The 20,600-nt window shown below is 41.7% G+C and overlaps 1 protein-coding gene across 2 annotated transcripts; it reads left to right on the top strand.

The window, feature by feature from the left end:
- Positions 1-1,307: 1,307 nt before the first annotated feature.
- On the top strand, positions 1,308-16,550 carry OCIAD2 (OCIA domain containing 2). 2 transcript variants are annotated; one of them, XM_051790126.1, is made up of 8 exons: positions 1,308-1,469; positions 5,114-5,242; positions 7,693-7,786; positions 8,590-8,643; positions 11,472-11,519; positions 12,523-12,628; positions 13,845-13,931; positions 16,344-16,550. In XM_051790126.1, exons 2-7 carry the CDS (start codon positions 5,183-5,185, stop codon positions 13,924-13,926), a joined length of 444 nt encoding a protein of 147 aa, XP_051646086.1. In that variant the 5' UTR covers positions 1,308-1,469; positions 5,114-5,182; the 3' UTR covers positions 13,927-13,931; positions 16,344-16,550. The 2 variants fall into 2 exon arrangements, with proteins under 2 accessions (XP_051646086.1, XP_051646088.1); XM_051790128.1 differs by having other exon boundaries at positions 1,329-1,469; positions 5,117-5,242.
- The last annotated feature ends 4,050 nt before the right edge of the window (positions 16,551-20,600 follow it).

Genomic DNA, 20,600 nt, shown 5'->3' with positions numbered 1-20,600 from the left:
CTTTCTATTTAATTGAGATGCCAAAGTCATGTAAAAGGAGGAAGTTTAATGGTGATCTCACAAGCTGTTGATTTCATAAGTACTGAGGTGTCATATCACCATTTAGGATACTCTAAAACTATTATGTTTCACTGTGAAAAAAAACAAAGCAAAACGAAACAGAAATTAAAGACAAAATACAAAATAAAATTCATGTTTACATTCCTTGCTTTAGAAAGCTTACCCTTAAAGAAGGGCATTGCATTTTTAATTTCAGAGAAAGTGGAACAATTTTTTCAGTATTCCTAGAGGAACACCCCCCCAACTGACATTTTCAGGATAACTTTTTCTTGCAAAATTATTTTTGATTGATGAAAGTGCCTTTTTTATTTGTTTAATTTTCTTCTTGCTAATATTAAAATTTATTTATATACTTACATAACCATCATAGTATTAAAATCAAAGCAGATAAGCAGGGCTTTTCATTCCAACATGGTCAAAATAGATCTTGTCACTTCTTCTTTAAAGAACAAGATTTCATTTCCACAAAAAATATTTTCAATTCATGGGACAGCCTCCAGCACCATGTGTCATACACTGGGCTCCTCACTACAAGAAAGACAAGGACCTACTGGAGAAGGTCTAATGGAGAGCTAGAAGAATGATTAGGGGTCTGGAGCATCTCTCATGAGGAAAGATTGAGGAAGCTGTGCATGTTTAGTCTAGAGAAGACTGAGAGGGGATCTCATTAGTGCATCAAAACAGCTCAAAGGCAGGTGTCAAAAGGATGGTGCCAGACTGTTTTTTGGTGGTGCCCAGCGACAGGATGAGGAGCAATGGCCATAAACTAAAACATATGAAATATCCCCTCAACATGAGGAAGAACTTTACATTGAGGGTGGCAGAGCACTGGAACAGGCTGCCCAGGGAGGTCACAGAGTCTCCCTGTCTGGAGACATTCCAAACCCCCCCGGACAAGTTCCTGTGTCACCTGCTGTAGGTGACCCTGCCTCGGCAGGGGGTCGGACCACATGATCTCCAGAGGTCCCTTCCAACCCTAATGGTTCTGTTAACTTCATTAACAAATACCCTTGCTAAAAAAGCGTGAAGAACTTCATTCAGGAAATACGAGAACGCGGAACCTTCTCGACGCGCTCGCTGTTCGCCTGCTGGAACAGACCACGGCGGGGCGAGAACGGCTCACGTAGTAGGAGATGCTGGCAGGGCCGAGGGGCCGGGGCGTGAGGGGAGCCAAGCGGGGCACTGCGGGCTGGTCCCTGCGGCCGGCGGCCGGGAGGTGGCGGTGGAGCCCGGCAGCGAGGCCGGGAGGTGGCGGTGGGTCGGCGCTGCTCCAGGGAAGCCGAGGCGGGCGCGGGGCGTAGCCGGTCCCCGCCCGGCCGTGGCTCCGACGCAGCCGAACCCCCTCACAGTCTTCCGGGGCTGGCCGGGCCGGGCCACTTCCTTCCGCTTTCTCTGGCGGCCGGAGAAAGGTAAGCGCTGCTTGGGACCGGTGGAGCCGCTATCCTCCTGCTTTCTCTGCCGGAGGGGCTGAGCTCCGCGGGGCCAGATTTCTGCGGCGTCGCGGCGGGGGCAGGCCGGGGTGTGTCTCTCGACAGCCGGCCCGGGGCAGGCGACGGCTCATGTGGGGCATTTCCTGCCAGCGCCGGGCCCCTCGCCCCTTGTCCCAGCGCCGGGGACGGGCCCCCTCAGTTCAGAAAGGACATTGAGGTGCTGCAGCGTGTCCAAAGAAGGGGAACGAGGCTGGTGAGGGGACTCGAGCACAAGCCCTGTGAGGAGCGGCTGAGCGAGCTTAGATCGTTCAACCTGGAGAAGAGGAGGCTCAGGGGAGACCTTATCACTCTCTACAACTACCTGAAAGGAGGCTGCAGCCAGGTGGGGGTTGGCCTCTTCTCCCAGGCAACTAGTGACAGGACAAGAGGAAATGGCCTCAACTGCGCCAGGAGAGGTTTAGGTTGGACATCAGGAAGAAAGGAAAATAAAGTTTGTCAGTAGGCTGAAAGTACCCCACAAATCACTAGAGATCTGAATGCGTAGGCAGTGGTCAAATAAGTAACGAAACACAACAGTACAATGGAAATTTTGTTTCAAGACTCCTGTGGTGTAGTTGAATGTCAACACTGAATTACTTCTATGAGCTTTAGGAGAAATGCAAGATGATGGCGTGAGAGGTAAGAGAAAGGAAGGTCTGATGAAGTTACAAACTTGACAGTTTTGTACTTATAGATGTTCCTATCATATAAAATTTAATTGTATTTCAAGGAAAACCAAGAGAGTATAATAGCGGAGAGATTTTGCTCCTTAAATAGAAAAGTAAGCTTAAACATTGTTATGGAAAATTAATGCTTCTCATATACTTTAGTTCCTTTATTTTTAGTTCCTTTATTTCTCCACAGAAAGGGTGATTAGATATTGGAATGGACTGCCCAGGGAGGTGGCTGAGTCACCATCCCTGGAGGTGTTTAAGGAAGGACTGGACGGGGCACTTGGTGCCGTGGTCTAGTTGATATGTTGGTGATCAGTCAAAGGTTGGACTCGATGATCTCAGAGGTCTTTTCCAACGTAACTGATTCTGTGATGCAGTGAAAGCAATACCCTGTGCTGGCTGGGTGTGCTGTACCCAGGGTGAGGGCACTGAGCAGCTGCTGTGGAGGCACGGCCAGACAAATGTGGAGCGTTCCTCTGCTCCCTGCTGTGGGCACAGGTGCTGGTAGGCAGCTTTTCGTTGAAGACCTAGTGCAGCTGCTCTGTAGACTCTCATTGAAATAAGAGCCTGGATTTAAAACAAAGAGCCAGTTCAGAGGGGTGTGAAACATCATGGTGAATCTCCCCCATTCTTCACAACGGACACAGTCCTCAAAGCGCCTTTCTGAAGTCCTAATGAGTTGTCTCAGTGATGAGTGGTGCTTGCCTTGGGCAGATGTCCAGTGTTCACTGCAGATCACAGTCCGCTGCAGGGACCAGTTAACACATGCAGTTTTGGCTCCCACCTTCTCTCCCAAGTAACCCTATTATGTCATCACCATTCCTGTTTGGAAGGAGGGGTCTTGTTGTAAACGGAGTATGTGAAGTTGACAATTCTCACACTTGAAAAACTTAGCTATCTTCTTGGATACTGCTTCTTTATCATCCAGTTAGAAGTATTGAAACCATGAGATCTTTCAGGAGCCTGATATTAGCCTTTGCTTCTGTAGATGAATAAATGATCCATAGGTATTTCAGTTAAACAGAAGAATAACATCTTTGAGAATTCTTCTTAAGGCAGCTAAGAGAATATACAGTTAATTGTTACACTAAGAATTACATATGTACGTTGAGAAAACAGTAATAAGTATTACAGAAAATTACAAGAAAGCTACATTTCTTTAGTAGGTTAATGCAAATAAAGTTATTTTTTGGGATGACGGTTGTCTTTCCGAGACATAGGGCCTCAAAATGCTGGAACACTTTTACATTCCTCAGTCTACTAAGTCTGAATATTAATAATTCAGTTACATAGTATTTTGATGACCTTAACTTTGTCTCTTTGTTTCATTCTTGCCAGTGTAGCTTTCAGCTTTCATCCCATGTGGGAGATGTACCAGGAGGCTGCTTAAAGGGCTAAATATTTTTGAGATTCTTTGTTATGTTGAGGCAGTAGTGTACTTGAATAACTTATGATTCAGGAGAAATGTATGCTGAAGACAATACAGGAGGTAAATGGCAAGCTGCAAATTTTTATAATCTTAGCTTATACTCCTTTGTTTTTTTCTTTTGGTTTATTTTATTTATTTTTCTCCAGTGACTCAGCTTTTTTATCCTTGTGAAAAAGATAAGCACTTTAAATCTATTGCAGCAGTTAGAAACTGTTTCCAGTGATTATTTTTATGCAACCATCTACACAAGTAGGTTTTGTGAGTAGATAAGAAAGCAAATAAGAATAAAAAAATTTGATTGATCTTTGGTTGACACAAACCTCTTTAAAGTTTTATGCATTTTTCTCATCTTCTATGTCCTTTTTTGCATTAAGTGACGAGAGACTGATGGAAATTAAATTGCTCTCAGATTGAGGCAGACAATGTAGAGCTTTGAGCTTTCCTGATATTATGTCTATTTTCAAACCTAAGTTTTTTCAAAGACACAGTGGTCACTGTCATTTTTGCAAGTATCTGAGAATAAAGTGAAAATTGGTGTGAATGCAATAGTCAATTAGGACTTTTTTTTTACCAAGGGGAGAGAGGAGGTAGTGTTGCTTCTGTTCCATTATTTAAGCTTTGCTGTCTGAATATATAGCGTGTGTGAAGCAGACATTGTTTGAACTTTATAGTTGTGTAACTGACTCCAAGATAAGTGCAGAAAGTGGTTTATATGGTAATATTATGAATGCAAAAAAAAAAATTAGGTTATTAAATTGTTGCTTATCTTTTCTGTTTAACTCTGCCCTTCACAGTCACTTTAGCCTTGCTCAGTGCCACCATTCTCAGAGAGTACTTTTGGGAAAGCAGCAGTGCCCTATATGTTGATAAATAAAATGCCAGACCATGCAGCAAAGTGCTAGGTACAAATCACAGTTTAGAAATAAATGGGATTCCTTCTTGCTTTTCCCTAGTATCCCAATTCTCAGGCACAGAAGATTGCAACTCTAAAACTCTTTGGAATCTATTTACGCTTCTAGATTAATTTTTTTTAAGGGTGTTTGTAACTGGATAGTGTTTTTTGGAAAAATGCAAATATGGTTTGCAGTAAGCTTGCTTTGTGGGTCCTGTGTAATCCAGACTTTAGATGACAGCAGTGAGGATTGAAGCAGTGCAGTAATTCCAGACAGCACACTAAAGAAGCTATTTTTTTGACCTGCAATAAAAATTAGAAAGGTTTTAGATGACTTGCTCACATTTATTCTCATTTCTCTATCACTGAGCATGCTGTGTTAGGTCATGATTCAGCATGTTTGAGTTGGGTTACACAGAACTCTGCGTTGCTGATAAGTGATACACTGTGCTGTGAACTGCATATCAGGTGACTGGATGTTCTCTGCTATCAAAAATACACTCCTTTCAACTTGGTCATTTTTATTTCTAGATGAACATTGAACTTACAGTATCAGTATGATAGTTTGTTCTTTTACCTTTGTACATAGCAGAAAGAGGAAGTAGCCGAGCATAAAACGCGGAGCTTTTGGTGAACAAGGAGTACAAGGAAAGAGACAATGTCTTCTGAAGCAGTCCAAGAGAACAGTCAGACATCTCCAATAAAGCAATCTAAATGGGTAAGCTGGGTTCCCTCCCTTTTATTTTGATTTTACTGCTAGTGAATAACTGGGATTTTGCCTCAATTGCTTTTATTGAAGACAGAAACAGATGTCTGTTAGGTTAAGCATATAAATGAAGAGAAGGGCTATGTGTTATTTTTCCAGGTTCACTATGCTCAGAGGGATAGGAGTTGTGAGTCTTAAGGTTAAGGCCCTGATTTATGCTATGTTAGTTAAACTAGTTATGAACTGGCAGAGCCATAGTGTGTGAGTACAGGGCCAGTATAACCCGTCCCCATCAAGCTGTGCATGTGTGTGTCTGAGTATTCAGAAGGGGAGAAGGGAACAGTACTGCACAAAAATCTGCCCTCCAGCTGTACAGAAGATGAGCATTTTCCTCCAATGGAGAAATCGAGTAATTTAAATGTGGTATGACCTTGTTGCTAATCAGTCTTTACCAGAGGGCAGCAAAAGTGTTTGTTTTTTTTTTCTGCAAGGAAAGGGGACCTTGGAGTCATGAGTGACAGCAAGGCAGCAAGGGCTGGGACCTCAGAGATAAGGAGCGCAGTCCCACAGTACCCAAAATAGAGGAGGAGAGCAGATCCAATGATGTTGACCAGGGACAGCCTACAGTCAGTTCAGTGATTGGCAGGCCATTCCATAGGAATAAGGCAAGTCTTATGGTACACCAGAAGATGAAGTTAGCAAGGCAAGGTAAGGATCTTCATGGTAAAGGGCCAGGTACAGGCCCTACAACACAGTTAGGGTAAGGGCCTGTGCTTATATGCAGCTCCTGAGCTAAAGGGCAGAGGCCTTGGGCAAAGCTTCTTGCAGCTCTTTCTCCCAGCTTTGCTGTTTTCACAGCAACCTGATTCAGTGTTACACAACTGTGCCATGTTAGGGCTGACTTTAAACCCAAGCAACTAAATCCCTGGCAGGGTGTGTATGGAGGCAGAAAGATTGCAAAGCCTGTTGGTGCACGTAGGGCCCTGACACTCATTTCCTTACCTTTCACTCAGCCTGTTTGGACTTTACTCTGTTTGCTGTGACTTTGCTCTGAAACCAGTTTGGAGGGGTTCTCTACGGTCTGGGGTGGAGTCACTTCTGTACTGTTTATCCAAGCAGAGCTACCATTAACTTCCGTAGGAGCAGTGCTTGAAGAAGGACTGAGATATTAATTAGCTAAAATATGAAACCCGTGGTTGTGGCCAATATATGCATTTCATTATTATGGTTACAAAATCATGGATCAGTCAGGCATAAAATGAGATAGAATCCTGTAAGAGACGAATGTGCCCTTTTTCCCAAGGCACTGCTTGTTCTGTGATGTTTGCTTTTAGGAAAAAGTGTGTTTGTAGATGTGATGTTTTTACAGAAAAATGTTAACATTTCAATTAATTTTAACTTAATGACAACTCCTTTTTTCCCTAGCTTTTCTTGCTGAGCACATCATAAGATATGAAATATCCCTGGGGTCAGTTGGGGTCCACTGTCCCAGCTGTGTCCCCTCCCAAATTCTTGTGCACCCCCAGCCCATATTCTGGTGGGGCAGCCTGAGAAACAGAAAAGGTCTTCACTCTGCGTAAGCATTGCTCAGCAGTAGCTAAGACAACCCTGTATTACCAACACTGGTTTGGTCAAATCCAAAACCTAACACCATACCAGTTACTATGGAGAAAATAAACTCTTTCCCAGTCCAAACCAGTACACCCATATGTTTCAGATGTCCAGTAATGATACTGCAACTGCTAACACTCATAACCGAGTCTTTTCTTAAAGAAAAATAATCTACTTCTATCTGCATGTCAATACCCTGGATGGCAGAATGCAGGAGAGAATACTGGCACTTTTTTCTCACAATCAAAATGGGGAAAAAAAGAGCTACTGTTAACCTAAAAGGAGTCTGTTGGTGAGCTAATTATTATAAGGGTGAAGCCAGTGTAATTGAGTTCAGTTAATGCCATGAATACATTTACACTGCTCAGAAAGTTCTGCAAGTGGGGAATCTGGTGGAGTTTATGTTGACCCTCTTCTGAATACTTGGAAAATCTGCTCTTACTGAACTTCAGTTGACTTCTGTATGGGGCAGAATTTCATTTTTGGAAACTGCCACTCTGCCTTTATTTCCTGTCATTTCTTTCCCAGAAAGATGAGGTAGCTCATGAGAATGAAATGACTTGCAGAAATAAAGCAATATGCTTCTGGGGTAAGCAGCAGCTGAGCTATTTTAGGAAAACAGACCAACAGGGTGAGTGGTTTTAACATAAAACCTGTGTAGTTCTTTCTGTGTCTGTATTGGGGTATCAAGTATTTCGTCACACTGCCTAGAACAGAATAAGGAGTTTTGCTTGGTTGGTTGTTTTTTGCATTGTATTGTATTTGAGTTTTTTTAAATAATTTATCTTCTTTATTTTTTTTTCTTCCTGTGCAATGAAGTTCAGTAAACTAATCCAGGTTTATGCTTTCAGCCAATGTTCTTTTGCCCCACCTCCCAAATTCAAGATGCTGGAGAATTTGCAAGGATCCGTAAGGAATGCAAACAGGAAAGTTTCTGGTACAGAGGTGGGTGATCCGAAGTTATTCTTACCACACTGAGAATGACTTCTTGATGTACATATGCAAAACCGACTGCAAAATGCTTTTTTGTCAGAATATTGCTGTGGGCTAACTCTGTTAGGTTAAGTTAAGCATTGTGTTATCATAGAGTTAATTGAATTATTTGCATAATCATTGTAAGTAAGGGTGGTTGAATTAAACTCTTGTTTAATATGAACTTTCTTTAACAATTGTAGAGTTAGTTCTATTCTTGAGGTCCATTAATACAACCACCTTAGGAATGTTTTGTTATGTACTTATTCTTGCCTTTGAATGGAAAGCAGGCATGGCTATGTGTCTTGGATTTGTGACATTCTTCAGGTACTAGGACATCTGAAAGATTAGTTACTCAGTGTTTTAGTGCCTTTTAAGTCCACCACGTCAGTTTGTATCTAAATTACATATTTTCTGAATGGAGAATATTGAAAAGGATTTCAGCATTTCATCAGCGCTGCTGGCATTTCTAGTGCTGCAGTAGTGAGAGGGGTTTTTCAGATTATGGAAACTATTATTTAATAAGTATACATAATGCATTAGCTCCAGATGTTACAACATGGCTGATGTCTGGCACTGTGTGAGCACATTCTTGCTTTGAAGAGAATGTAATCTGAATGAACATATGTAATAAGTGGTTAGGACAGTAGGCAAAGTTAATGTAATGTGTTTAACATTAGAAACATATAAAACATGTAACGTATAAGAGAGTAAAGTATTTACCAAATACAAATTTTGGCTGATACCAGCTACTCACCTCCTTTTTATTTTCACAGCTCTTCCTTTGTCTCTTGGGAGCATGCTTGTCACCCAGGGGCTAATCTCAAAAGGTAAAGATAAAAAAGTACATTATTAAAGTGCTGTTTTTCAAGATCAATATTCCTCTTACTCATCACCATCATTGTTAGAGTGATTTGATCATTATATATGCGATGCCACAGTCATTCTTTTGAAAGAGCATGAACTGAAAACTGAATTTGCAAATCCAAAGACTGGTGGCTGGATTCTGTCACCATGATCACATGCATTTGAGTAGAGTCTTTGCTGGGGCAAATTGTAGGACAGGTTATTGTACAGCCTGAGCAGAGGCATCAGAATCAGTACTGTAGCTCTAACTGTTGGCTTATTTGAAAAATGCTGGCAATATTCTTACAGTGACCGTGCACCAATATGACTACAAAAAAAAGTCTGAATACTTCTCTGTCTTTAGCGCGGTTCCAATCACGGCCGGCAGGGGGCGCTGTTGGGTCGCTGGAGGTGCAGGGCCTGCAGTTCTCTGTGTGTCCTGCAGGGGGCGCTGTTGGATCACTGGTGGTCACCACGCGGGGAGGGGTCTGGGGGTTGGTCTCGGGTCGCGGGAGGAGCCGAAAAGAAAAATGGGGACCCTTCCCCCAATGGGAGAAAGGGGAAAGGAAAACAGTCCACCCCCCACGGAACTCACTGCTGAGATGGTGTCTCAAGGCTCCTCCTTTTCTCCAAGTGAGCACGCAACTCTCCGATGGAAACCCAGTAGGTCCCGGCTGGAGTCACGAGGCCACGTGCGAGCCGACCGAGGCTGGAGGTCAGGCCTCACCAGGACAAAAAGCCAGAAAGACTGGCTTCCAGGCCTTTTCTCCAAAAATGCCCGCACAAAGACCCCCATCTCGGTCCCATAGAGAGAACCCAGCAAAACTGCCCTCTCCCTTCCGAGAAGAGCCCAGCAAACCCCTCCCCCAAAACTCCTCCCCTCTCCCCCCAGCCTCTGATGGGCCATCAGTTAGGAAGGTTCTTTTGTAAAGCTAATCGCCCCTCCCCTTTCCATTCAAACTCAATCTTTCCTACAGTGGAGGCAGGGGGAAGAAAAATTCCCCCCCTCGGATTTCTAACCTATAACACTGTTGGCTTATTTGAAAAATGCTGGCAATGTTTTTACAGTGACCATGTACCAATATGACTACAGCTTTGATGCAAAGGGACAGGGAATACTGCCAAAATGAGGAGATGGAGAGCTTATTATAGTGATGGCTTGTGATCTGCAGACTAACACAAAAGATAATTGTATTCTGTTTATGTGGTGGATGAACCTGGTTCTACACATGGCACCTTGAGTTTCCCTGCTGGGGGTCTTGGCTACTTATAAGTTTGAGGTTAGCGTTTGGGTAAAGAGCGAAGGGCATCCACCCTGAAGAATGCTAAGATGGAAATATCCCACAGGAGCAAGTAAGACAGTCCTTCAGCCTGCATCAGCAGCTGGTTACAGCAGGAGAAGAAAAAAATCGTAGGACCTGAAGCAAGAAGCAGGGCTATTAAAGATGGGTGGTAGGAGACAGCAAATGGAGGTGGTGGAAGTGGCTCATCCATTTCTCACTGTGTGTGGTTGCAAGCCCCTTGTTTTGTTGCAGCCACTTAACCTAAAATCTCAGCAATACCGCAAGAGGCTGACGTGGGTTCCCTATTGCATCCTTAATGTATGAGCTTGTAGGCAGACAAGGGAGGGAAGGAGCAAGGGAGAGAATGTCAGAGAAGGCAAAGGATTATATTAAAAAAAGGTTGAGCAGTGATAGGAAGTGCTCTGGGGTTGTTTCAGTAGCTACACCCTCTGGCACCTGGTACTCTTCTCAGTTTCTGTTCATTGTACTTGAATGTTTCTGATTAGCTGTGAGATAACAAATGGCCTTATTAAATAATCATTACTGTGTGTCAACAATTGGAGGGGAGGGTTGATTAGAAACAAACAACACTTTTGTTCCTCCTGCCCCGAGAGACCCAGTTTAAAATTACATAGATGCCAGTGTGCAAAGGCCCTTGTGCTTAACATAGGCTGAATGCTCCTCTGTCTGAAGACTCCTTTTTTATGGCTGCACACAGTACCCTGCCTCTAGAAGAAACTGGAGCTTCTAAGCCTCATTATTACTGTCTGAATGCACATAACAGTGCAACCAGTGTTCACTTCCCTTCCCTTTGCCATGGTAATCTTGCTGTGTGGAGCTCTCTTCCACAGCATGGCACTCCTCTGCCAGATACATAGCTCTCAGAGGAATACTGGTTCCACCTCCTCAGGTTAACTGGGGGAAGATGGATTTTGGTGAAAAAACTAAAGATAATTTTTTTATTTTCTAGTTTGGCACACTGCTCTTCTCTGAAAGGCCAAAATGTGTGATCTTTCCTCTCCAGAGGAGCAGGCTAGCTACCAGTGGTACAGTTTTAATCCATAGCCACAGAAAACTACTGAAGAACGGTCTTGTCATACTTATTGCAGCACAGGGAGCTGGATCCCGAGTAAGGGATTTAATTTCACTATTATATTTTCAGGGTTGGTTTGTGCTGAACCATAGGCCACCACCATCTCTTTCTCCTGCAGTGCTACAGGTGTCAGCAGTGGCAGATGTGCTGTTTTCATGTTATTTTACGCTCTGAACTCCTGCCTGAACTGAATCCTGCAAAGTCCAGATCCTTTTCCCCCTGTGACTCTAGGACTGCCTCAAAACACATGCGCTAGGAACTAGTGGAATGGAAAGTGCCCTGATGTTCTGAAATCTGAGTTAGTGGCCTTCTAAGGTTTTCATACAGTCTTCATCTTGAGCAATGCAAAAGCTCATAGGAGGAATACTGCCTTGGTTTTTAGTGCTGGTGAGTTCCTCAAGTGAATAAGTTTGCTGACTATTTCCTTTTATTGTAGGCATTTTCTCAGCAAGCCCAAGATTTGGTCCATATCCCAAGATGGCAAGTAAGTTGTACCCAATTCTGAAAGGAAAGCTTATTTACAGGCAATATGCAGACCATAGATGCATCTCTCTGAATTTCTTTCCAAACTCTTCCTCTTTTGGAATTTATGAGATGTTACCCCAGCACTTTAGGAAATCAGAATTCTAATGTGTTTAAAAATAAATGTATGAAACAAGACTATTTAAATGTAAACACTTCCAATAGCAGCTTATATGTACTTAATACAACCTTTAAAATTCCTAAAAACTCCAGTCTCAGCTTTGCTTTATAAATTATGTCGGCCTCATTGATCAGCCGTGCTTAGCACAGCTTATGGTATTAAGGCATCATGTTACTATAATATATAAAATAGTATGTTCCTTTTCATGTGCTCATTTGGTTGATCTCAGCTGTCTAATTCATAAACATGGATTGATAAAGAAAACAAATAAAAGCATGGAAATTGTACTGTACAGTGATGTGGCTCTTAGATAGCAAGAAATTAAATTGATTCCTTCTTCAGCAGAAACTCAGCAGGAACTTGAGAATGTTGAAGTAGTCTTTTATTCTGACTCTGTAAGGAGTGAAAGCCACAATGTGATAGTATGGCAGACTGATGTTCTAGCTTCTACTTAGAAGTCCAGAGGAGTCGGTGTTAAAAGTATGATCATTAGAAAGAAACAATGGTGTGCAAACAAGGGCAATTAGTGCTGACATTGTGAATTAATTTTACTGTGGGCTGTCTCCACAATCTGTTCTTCTAAATATTATACCCTATATGCAGGAATATTATACCCTTTTCCTGTATGCATTGTTTTGGACCAGTTGCTATCTCTCCCACTAGGTAGCCAGTTTTCAGTAGTTGTTGAAATCATGCCTGTAATCCCTGTATAACTTCACATGTGTTTGTGACATGTTTTAAGAAGGCATGTGACATGCAATGTGTCATGTGATTAAAATGAGCTAATAGCAGACTCCTGATTTAAGCCCTTGTGTTAACAATGTTTTGTTATCTCTCTTTATAGTTGCTGGTGTCTTAGGTTTTGCTATTGGAAAGATATCATACTTTGGAGAATGCCAAAAAAAGTTTGAGAAAAGTGGTATTGCACCATTTGGTCCACAACGAAAAAGGTTTGTTCTTATTTAAAGTATTAATCCTAGATCAAAATAGTCTAAAACACAGTAAAAATTATATGCAGCAAGACTTGGAATTTAAATTCTGTGATCAGGTCATGAGGTACTACTCAAAGTCTTAGGCTATATATGGCAATATTAGAAACTACTATACATTCTTCAGAAAATGCAAATTAAACTCAGTGTTATTAGGATATGATTTAAATGAAATTACTGTACTTTAATGTATGATGTGACAACAGTTATTAGTTCTCTTTTCATCTAGTATCGTACTACTAAGGTTATCCATGTTATCACTTCAGCTTTTTGAGTCTTCCTTTAGACCAGCAGGCCAAATATGCTTACTGATTTTTTTACAGTGTCCTTGTATTTAACAACAATTTCAGTCTCAACCCATATTCCAACCTCCTCCTCTGTGGCTTTGCCTAACTTCATCCTGTCATACCAAATCATGAAAAGCACAAACTGCAAGGGTATTTTTTTCTACTTTGCAACCCTAACCGTAGGATAGATCTCAATGGTTGACTTCTGTCACCTGCTACCTCCATATTTTAGTCATTGTTCACATAAAGTGCTCCTTCCCATCAAATCAGTCTCTGACTTCCTTCCAAGCTCCTCCTTCAACTGCCTGTACTACTTTGCATTCTCAGTACGGCTTCTGGTATGCACCTTTCACATGCAAAATACATTTCCAAAGATCCTATCCACAAAATCATTCGCCTCTGTCTTTCCACATCTTTTCCTCAGACCAGCATGAGCTTTTATGCTTATAAAAATGCCTGACTGATAGCGGGAAGCTTCTTCACTGTTCATCTATTTCTCTACTTGCATTTTCCCCCCATGTAACAAAGCTATTACTTTCCTCACTTGGTATTACACGAAATGGCTATTCATCCCTCTTTTGTGTTATACATCTTGCTCCTTCCTTGGTTTGCTCATAAGTACAATGGCAAGGACTGCCTTTTACTGCACAGAAAATCCTGTTATATTTTGGCAATTGCTGGGAGGGGATTAACACTAATTAATAGGGTTTTATTGGCTGGTTTATTTAGATGTCATCTTTTGCAGTTTATGTCCCATAAAGCGGTTACAAAAGCTGGGGAATATAGGCAGGAGATTACTTTGTCAAGAACTTTTGCCTTTGTGCTATTTGGTTGTATTAGAAGTCGTCCAGCAACATTCTTCAATATTTTGTTTGCTTTCAATATTTTAGGCACTGTCATCATGCTTGCAAGGAATGTAAAGCTAAAGGGGGATCGAGTGAGAAAGAAGGTTCAATTCCTTCAGCATCTTAGTCCAGGTAGGCAACCTTGAAATTTAAAATAAATTCTCATGTTATTTTCCATGTTGAGTGGTATTCTTCTTTGAAACCTTTAAACAATATAGTGAAAATCATGGATTTTAATAATGGATTAAAATCTGAGTATTACTTAAGGAAATATTATTTATTCTGTGGTTTCTAATTAAATTTGTTTCTTAACTTTTAGCTTACATACATTTCATGCTAGTTTTAAATCCCCCATTTCTGAGGAATTTTTGCTTTAGCTGTAGCAGGGTATTGCTTATTCACCTAAGTGGAATTAATTTGGACAACTGCTTGTATGAAAACAAATATAACTCCTCTTAATTTCAAACTTTTTTTTCTTTTTTTTTCAAACCTTTTTACTTAAGAATCAAATAAATATGGATGTTTAAAAGCGCATTGAAATATTCAGAACTAAAAGCAGACAAGTTGGGTGTGGGTTTGTTTATTTGAGGGGGGTGGAGGTGGGGTTTTTGCATCCAGTAGTATAGTTTGGCTAGAGCTTTAGTGGGGTAGTATAAAAGTGGTGGGGAAAGGGACACTGCTCATGTGGTGTTCTCACCCCAGAAAGGGAAAGTTCCCTTTGCGAAAAAGGAGGATTTAGAGGGTGCAAGGTAGAGGCACTTGTACTCTGTCTATGAAAAACAGGCCAGCAGCTGGGCTTTTTAAGAACATTTTCACACTTTCTGCTTGTGGTGAGTTGGCCTACATTTCTCACAGGCAGGTGAATGTGTGAAAGTGTTTGCAAATAGCTTGGCTGCCTGCGAGAGAGGAGAGCAGAGGGCTTGTTTGAAATCTTGCCATGTTAGTTTGTGTAGCTCGGAACAGAAGTCTGATGCAGCAATTGTTGGATTGAGTCTGGCATATATTATGTAGGAATTTAGTCAAGGATATTGATAATGGTCCCTTTCTTAATCTAAAGTGCTTGCCTGCAGACAGCCTATAACGAGGAGTATCCTATCAGAACCTGTTTACTTACCCAGAAGAGAGATTTAGATGGATTTTTACTATGCAGCAATACATTATGGCAGTGAGGATTGTCCTGAAAGAAGCCATTAGAATAAAGTCCTGGTTTTAAACAATTTTGTTACTGCTTGAGCGTTTTATATCAAGTGCTGCAAGTGCTCAGCCACTGGCAGAAAATGCAGTTTGGCTTAGCCTCACCTAAAAGGGTTGCTGCCAAAAGGGGCAGCATGTCTTTTGTGCCAGCTGTAGAGATCATGAAGCAAATTGGTGTGCCAGATCAGCTCACTGCTCCATGTGAGGGAAGGGGTAAAAAAGCCCCCAAACCTTTCTGAAAGGTTTCTTGCTAGTGCCAGTGTGAAGGAGGGAGTGAGCCAGACTTAGATAACTGTGAATGAATGATACCCTCAATCCATCAGCAGTTGTGAACCTAATTAAGCCCTTGCATTACTGTGCTGATTAAGTGCTTTTGAAGATTTTCTCTTAGATAAATGCTTATGTAGGCCACTGTCCTCACCTGTTTCAAAAAGGGAGCCCAAAGCATATTTCATTGAAGACAGTCACATACTGGCAATTACCTGTGTAGTGGAATCAAATGTATATGGTGGGAATTATCTCTGCTGTTTGTCAGAGCTGCACCTTGCTGAACCTTAACTCCAAACATATTTTCTTTTTCAACCTTCCACTGTGAGCTGACAATATTTATCTCGTGTATGAGTACCAATTAGCTGTTAGATAAATTGCAGATTGTCTCAAATACAAAGGAGTATTGCAGCTGTAAGAGGGGAAGAATGCAGGATGCCACAGGCCCCTCTCTTTGTTTTCCTCCTGGAATTTCTGCTGTGGAACCTGTTTCCTGTTCCAGCTCACATGTTCATCAGAGACCTTGATTGCTGCACTTTTTAACAGCAACTTAGGTTTTCTTGTTTGGTTTTTAAAAGGGCTTGAAAGCTTAGTCAGAAACTTAGTCCAAAACCAAATGTAAGGCAAGTGTATTTCTTTGAAGTTTTAATTGCTGGAAGGAAAGAGCCATTATATTTGGGCCAGTTTGGTATTTTGAATTTGCCAGAAATCAGTTTTGATGGACAGGTTTTAGAAACTTAGGAAAATAAATACTGTAAGCATTGTGTTGTTTTCTGTATTGTTAAACCTCTTTTATGTTCAAGTAAAAATTCTTAATTTATCATGCTGTGCTCTAAAAAGGTACAGAGACCCTACTGAGCACATCTTGCCACTATCCATGCTAAGCATATGGTACAAGCTCTGGCAATGCCTAGGAGGACCACCCAGATAAAATTATACTCATGTTTATGTGTCCAAAGGTAATGTCATTTATCCTCAGGGACTTCGGAGCATTCTCAGAGAAATCACCAAGAAGCTGCACATATCTCATTGAAAGCAAGGTGCCATTCAGCTAAATAATGGGTCCTTTTATTCCATTTACAGATGTGGTGAAGACGATAAAGATCTTATGGACCAGCTTCTTTCAAGGCACTTTTCTGTAGAGAAGAAATAATAATTTGGTGATTCTATGACTTTGATTTGGTGTAAATTGACTTACTTCAAGTAGTTGCATATTGTAAAATAGTTCTATTCATGCTAAATACCAGTTTCTTGTAATGCACTTTTTGAAATACACTCCTCTCTTCTCAACATGATCTGGTTTATTTTCCTCTCTTCGGTGCAATTTAGCTCTCAGTGCTGAAAAATTAAATTTGTCTATTGTACTTAGGTTGTAGCAAGACTTTAAGTAGCAAGCCAAATGCCATATGTTGGAATGTTTGCCACCTATGTCAAACAGAAAGAGCACAAGGCTGTTTAAATGATTTGCAGAGTTAAGCAGTTATCCAGTCTCTGAGCTACTCCTTGGTTAGGGAGTTCAGGGTATTGTCACACTGCAGTAACTGTCCTGAACCAACTTCTAATAGGCTAGTTTTACACAAAGGTCCACTTTGCCAGGGATACCAAAAGCACGTGCCACATTCATGAACACAATATTTTGGAACAATTTATGGTCTGTACACAATCTGAGGCCACCAGATGTTGATGAAAAAAGACACCTAGATGGCACGTGCGCTCTACGAACAGCAGGACACACAAACCTCCATGGAACATCTCAGGAAATCAAAAGCAGACACTTTCCCCAAACACAGTGATGGTACTCACATGAAAATCAAGTGCACACCAATGAAAAGTTTGGGCTTCACTGTCAGTTGATGAAGACTGTCTTTCATGGGGTTTTTCTGTTTGCTTTATACAATGCCTTTTATGCTATACCTGTGATTAGTGCCCCTCTTTTGAACTAGCTTCTTTGTGCATCCTTACCTGAATCCAAAGAGATTCTGCAAGCAGGATATATAGCATGGAAGAGTATAAAGTAACTATGGTTACTACACACAAGAGACATTCTGGATTTAACAAAACTATTAGACTGAATACTCAACTCCCTGACAAAGCACTTGGGTAGACTTTCCTAGGCAGACGGACACAAGGCAGAAGAAGGGTTAGACTGACTAGACTCCATTTTCTTTTTTTTCCTATAAGATTTTATACTTTTCCACTTGGTGTTTGGCCTCTTGAATTCTTGAGCTACTAAGAACTCCTGTCTCAACAGGGACTTTAATTTTACACTTATTACTTTTCTACAGAATTTTTCCACAGCTCTTTCTCAGCCACTGGAGTCAGGGATGCACAGCGATGCTGTGTCCCAGCTGATGCTGTGTATAGGCAGGTAAGCCTTGGAGAGCCTTGCACAGGGATTCCAGGGAGAGGGGTTACACAACCACAGAGAAGTCACCTCCTTTGTGAAAATAATGTAATTGTCATGAGTGTACTGTGATAGCCAGCAAAACTTGTATGGTGACATGTCTTAGCTACTTTCCCTTCATCTGACATCTGCTGTCAAAATAAGAGCAAGAAGCTGCACCGAGGTTAGTTATGCCTGGGTTATCTGAGGTAAACCATTCCTACATCCAGGTGATGCCAAGGAGAGTGATGCATGTGACAGAGGACCTTTCATGTCAGATTCTGTGTGCTCAGGCATATCACAGTTTAGTTGAAGTCCACATACTTGTTAAAATCAGGAAACAAAATACATCCTTCAGCTGTAATACATAAAGTAAGTAGCTGCATGGAAGCCTCAATGTGCTTTATGAAATTATGACTGGAAAAATTATGACTAGTCAAAGAGGAAAGCTATGGCTACATTAACCTCAAACAACTGCAATAGACTTCTTATCTTTGAGAATGTTTGTATTAGCTGTTTGAAATCAGTTTACAAATAGAGTAGTCACTCCAAATTAAAAAAAAATAAATGTTGTGTTTTAGAAGAGAAAGCAATTGTAGGTTGAAAACAGCACATTCCTGTTTAAACCATTAGTAGCTGGACTCTAGGCAAGCCAGCTGGTCTATAATTCTCTCTTAAAAATGGAAATCAAGGGGAGATGAAAGCTTAGTATCTGAGTTTTTATAAATCCCTATCAAAAACAAGATCTGGGGCTTATTACATTTTGAGAGAAGAGTGAAAGAACAGGGCATGCTATCAAATGGCAGGTAATGGGAAGGAAGCTCTGGGATGGACTGGTAAGAAGGGAGTGGGGCAGGATTTATGACAGCAGCATGCTGGACCAGGCCAAGTGGGGAGTATGAAGAGGCAGCTGGCTTGGGCGCCACTCTGGTACCTCTGACAGCAACGCTAATTTGGGAGCAGCAGCCTCTTCCTCATGACCATTGCTACCAGTGAAAGAGCTGCTGGTAAGTTGTCCCACTTGCCCAACTTGCTTTTGGCATCACACACAGAAACTCCATTTGAGAGAGCCAAAAAAAAAAGGATCCAGCTTCTGACATCAGTATTGCAGTCGTTCCACATTCTGGAAATCCAATGCCACTTTGGAGTCTTGGTTCTGGTTTTTTTTTTCAGAGTAAAGCCCTCAAGAAAATTAGATTCTCAGGAAATAAATGAGACTCTTCTCAAGGCCAGTTAAAAATCTAGAAGGCTCGAGAAGCCTTCTGGAGTCATGCTAGGGGACATCTGGTCAACATATTAACAGATAATCTGATGAAGGAAAACACGAGTGTTCCTTGATGACAAAATTACAGAGCTGGGGGAAAAACCTCCATACTGAGAGGCTGACTAATAAGCTTCATAGTCATGGGGAAAAATACTAACTGCATCACACAGTTGGTTTTAAATTACTCTGACTTTCTCAGTACAGAGATCTGGGAGTTATTTTGCGTAGTTGCATGACATAAGATCAGTGGGCTATGACAGCCAAAAGGCAAGTAGAACATTAACAACTCCTGAGAAAAAAGTGGGAGAAAAAATAGACTTACAGTACAGAGCAATTCTATGGCATGCTTTCATCTTGAATATTATGGTGCTTCCAATGCAGCTCAGAAAGTGTGCAACAGAGCTGAGAGACAGAAAAAGGAGAAATACAAATTAGAATGATCAGAGATACAAAGTGGTTTCTTCAAAAGGGATTAGGTAATTCACTTTCCAGGCTGAAAACACCTCAAGATGAGGAATACAATATCTGTAACCATGTGAAAGATGAATAGGGAACAAGTAATTGCTGGTTTTGTAAAATCAGAACTAATCAGCACTCAGGGAAATCAGGGAAAGATTTAAAGCAAACAGAAAAGAAACTCATCTTTATACAGCACAGCTACATTGGGGGGATTCTAGACACAAGATATGGTAGAAGCAAACAAAACAGTTCCAGAAGGCACAACCTACACAGAGACTTGGTGGCTGTGAAACACCTACATTTGTGCAATCCAAACCTTTGTGTCAGGAAACTTCTCAGCTCTGATCAGAGAAGGACAGGAGGGTGCCCTGGTGAAGGATCTCCTTCTAGAAGGATCACTAGGCAGCCTGGAAGACAGGGTGACCATTATGGTGATTCTTACAACTATTGAAAAAACATGTTAAGAGCCTTGCCACTTGAACTAAACTCCACCTAGCTCATACCTGGAAATGGAAAATCATGTGCAGAGAGCACAAGATTCAAGATTCCTGAGAAAACACACCTTTTAATTATTTTAATTACGGTATAGTGACTTTCTCTGTAGATGAAGGGTAAAAAAGTACCAAAGGTGGGAATGGATGTTTTTCCCATTGTCTTTGACATACAGACTGTTTGAGAGCAATGGCACTTCCAACTTGTTGCATAGAAAAACCCCACTTACCTAAACTTTTAAGTGTTACTTCTCGCTTCTGTGCATTTTGAGCATTCTGCAGCATCGCTCTGTTGTTCAGGCACATTGGCAAGCTCAGGTATTTCCGAGCAGGAAACACCTTTTAAGAAGTCCTCCCAGAGGCACATTTTAAATCTGCCTTTCCCTTGGCTAGCTGGAGCCTGAGGTCAGACATGGTTGGGCTGGACATGCCCCAGCTACACTATTGCATCTCTAGGACTTCAAAACACAAATAGGAAACCTATCCCAGCAGCAAATGCTTGCCATTTACTCACTCCCATTCCCCTAATCAGCTCCACAGATCCGACAGATCTAGTAGCAGCCTCAGGAGCTGCCTCTGGCCACTACCAGGCACAGAGCCTGCCCGTGCCTCGGTGGGTTTCCCACCACGCTGCTGCACAGCTGGCAGCTCCAGCGGGCGGCCGCCGCATGGTCAGACAGCTGCTCCACCAGCCCAGCCGCTCCACCGGCCCGGCCTTCTCCCCTTCCACACTCTCCTCTGCT

The sequence above is a fragment of the Manacus candei genome, unplaced genomic scaffold, assembly GCF_025592945.1.
Source record: "Manacus candei isolate 608988 ecotype Guabito, Panama unplaced genomic scaffold, ASM2559294v1 h1tg000028l, whole genome shotgun sequence".
Taxonomy (NCBI): Eukaryota; Metazoa; Chordata; class Aves; order Passeriformes; family Pipridae; genus Manacus; species Manacus candei.
The sequence above is the reverse complement of the archived record's forward strand: the minus strand, read 5'-3'. Positions and strand labels throughout refer to the sequence as shown.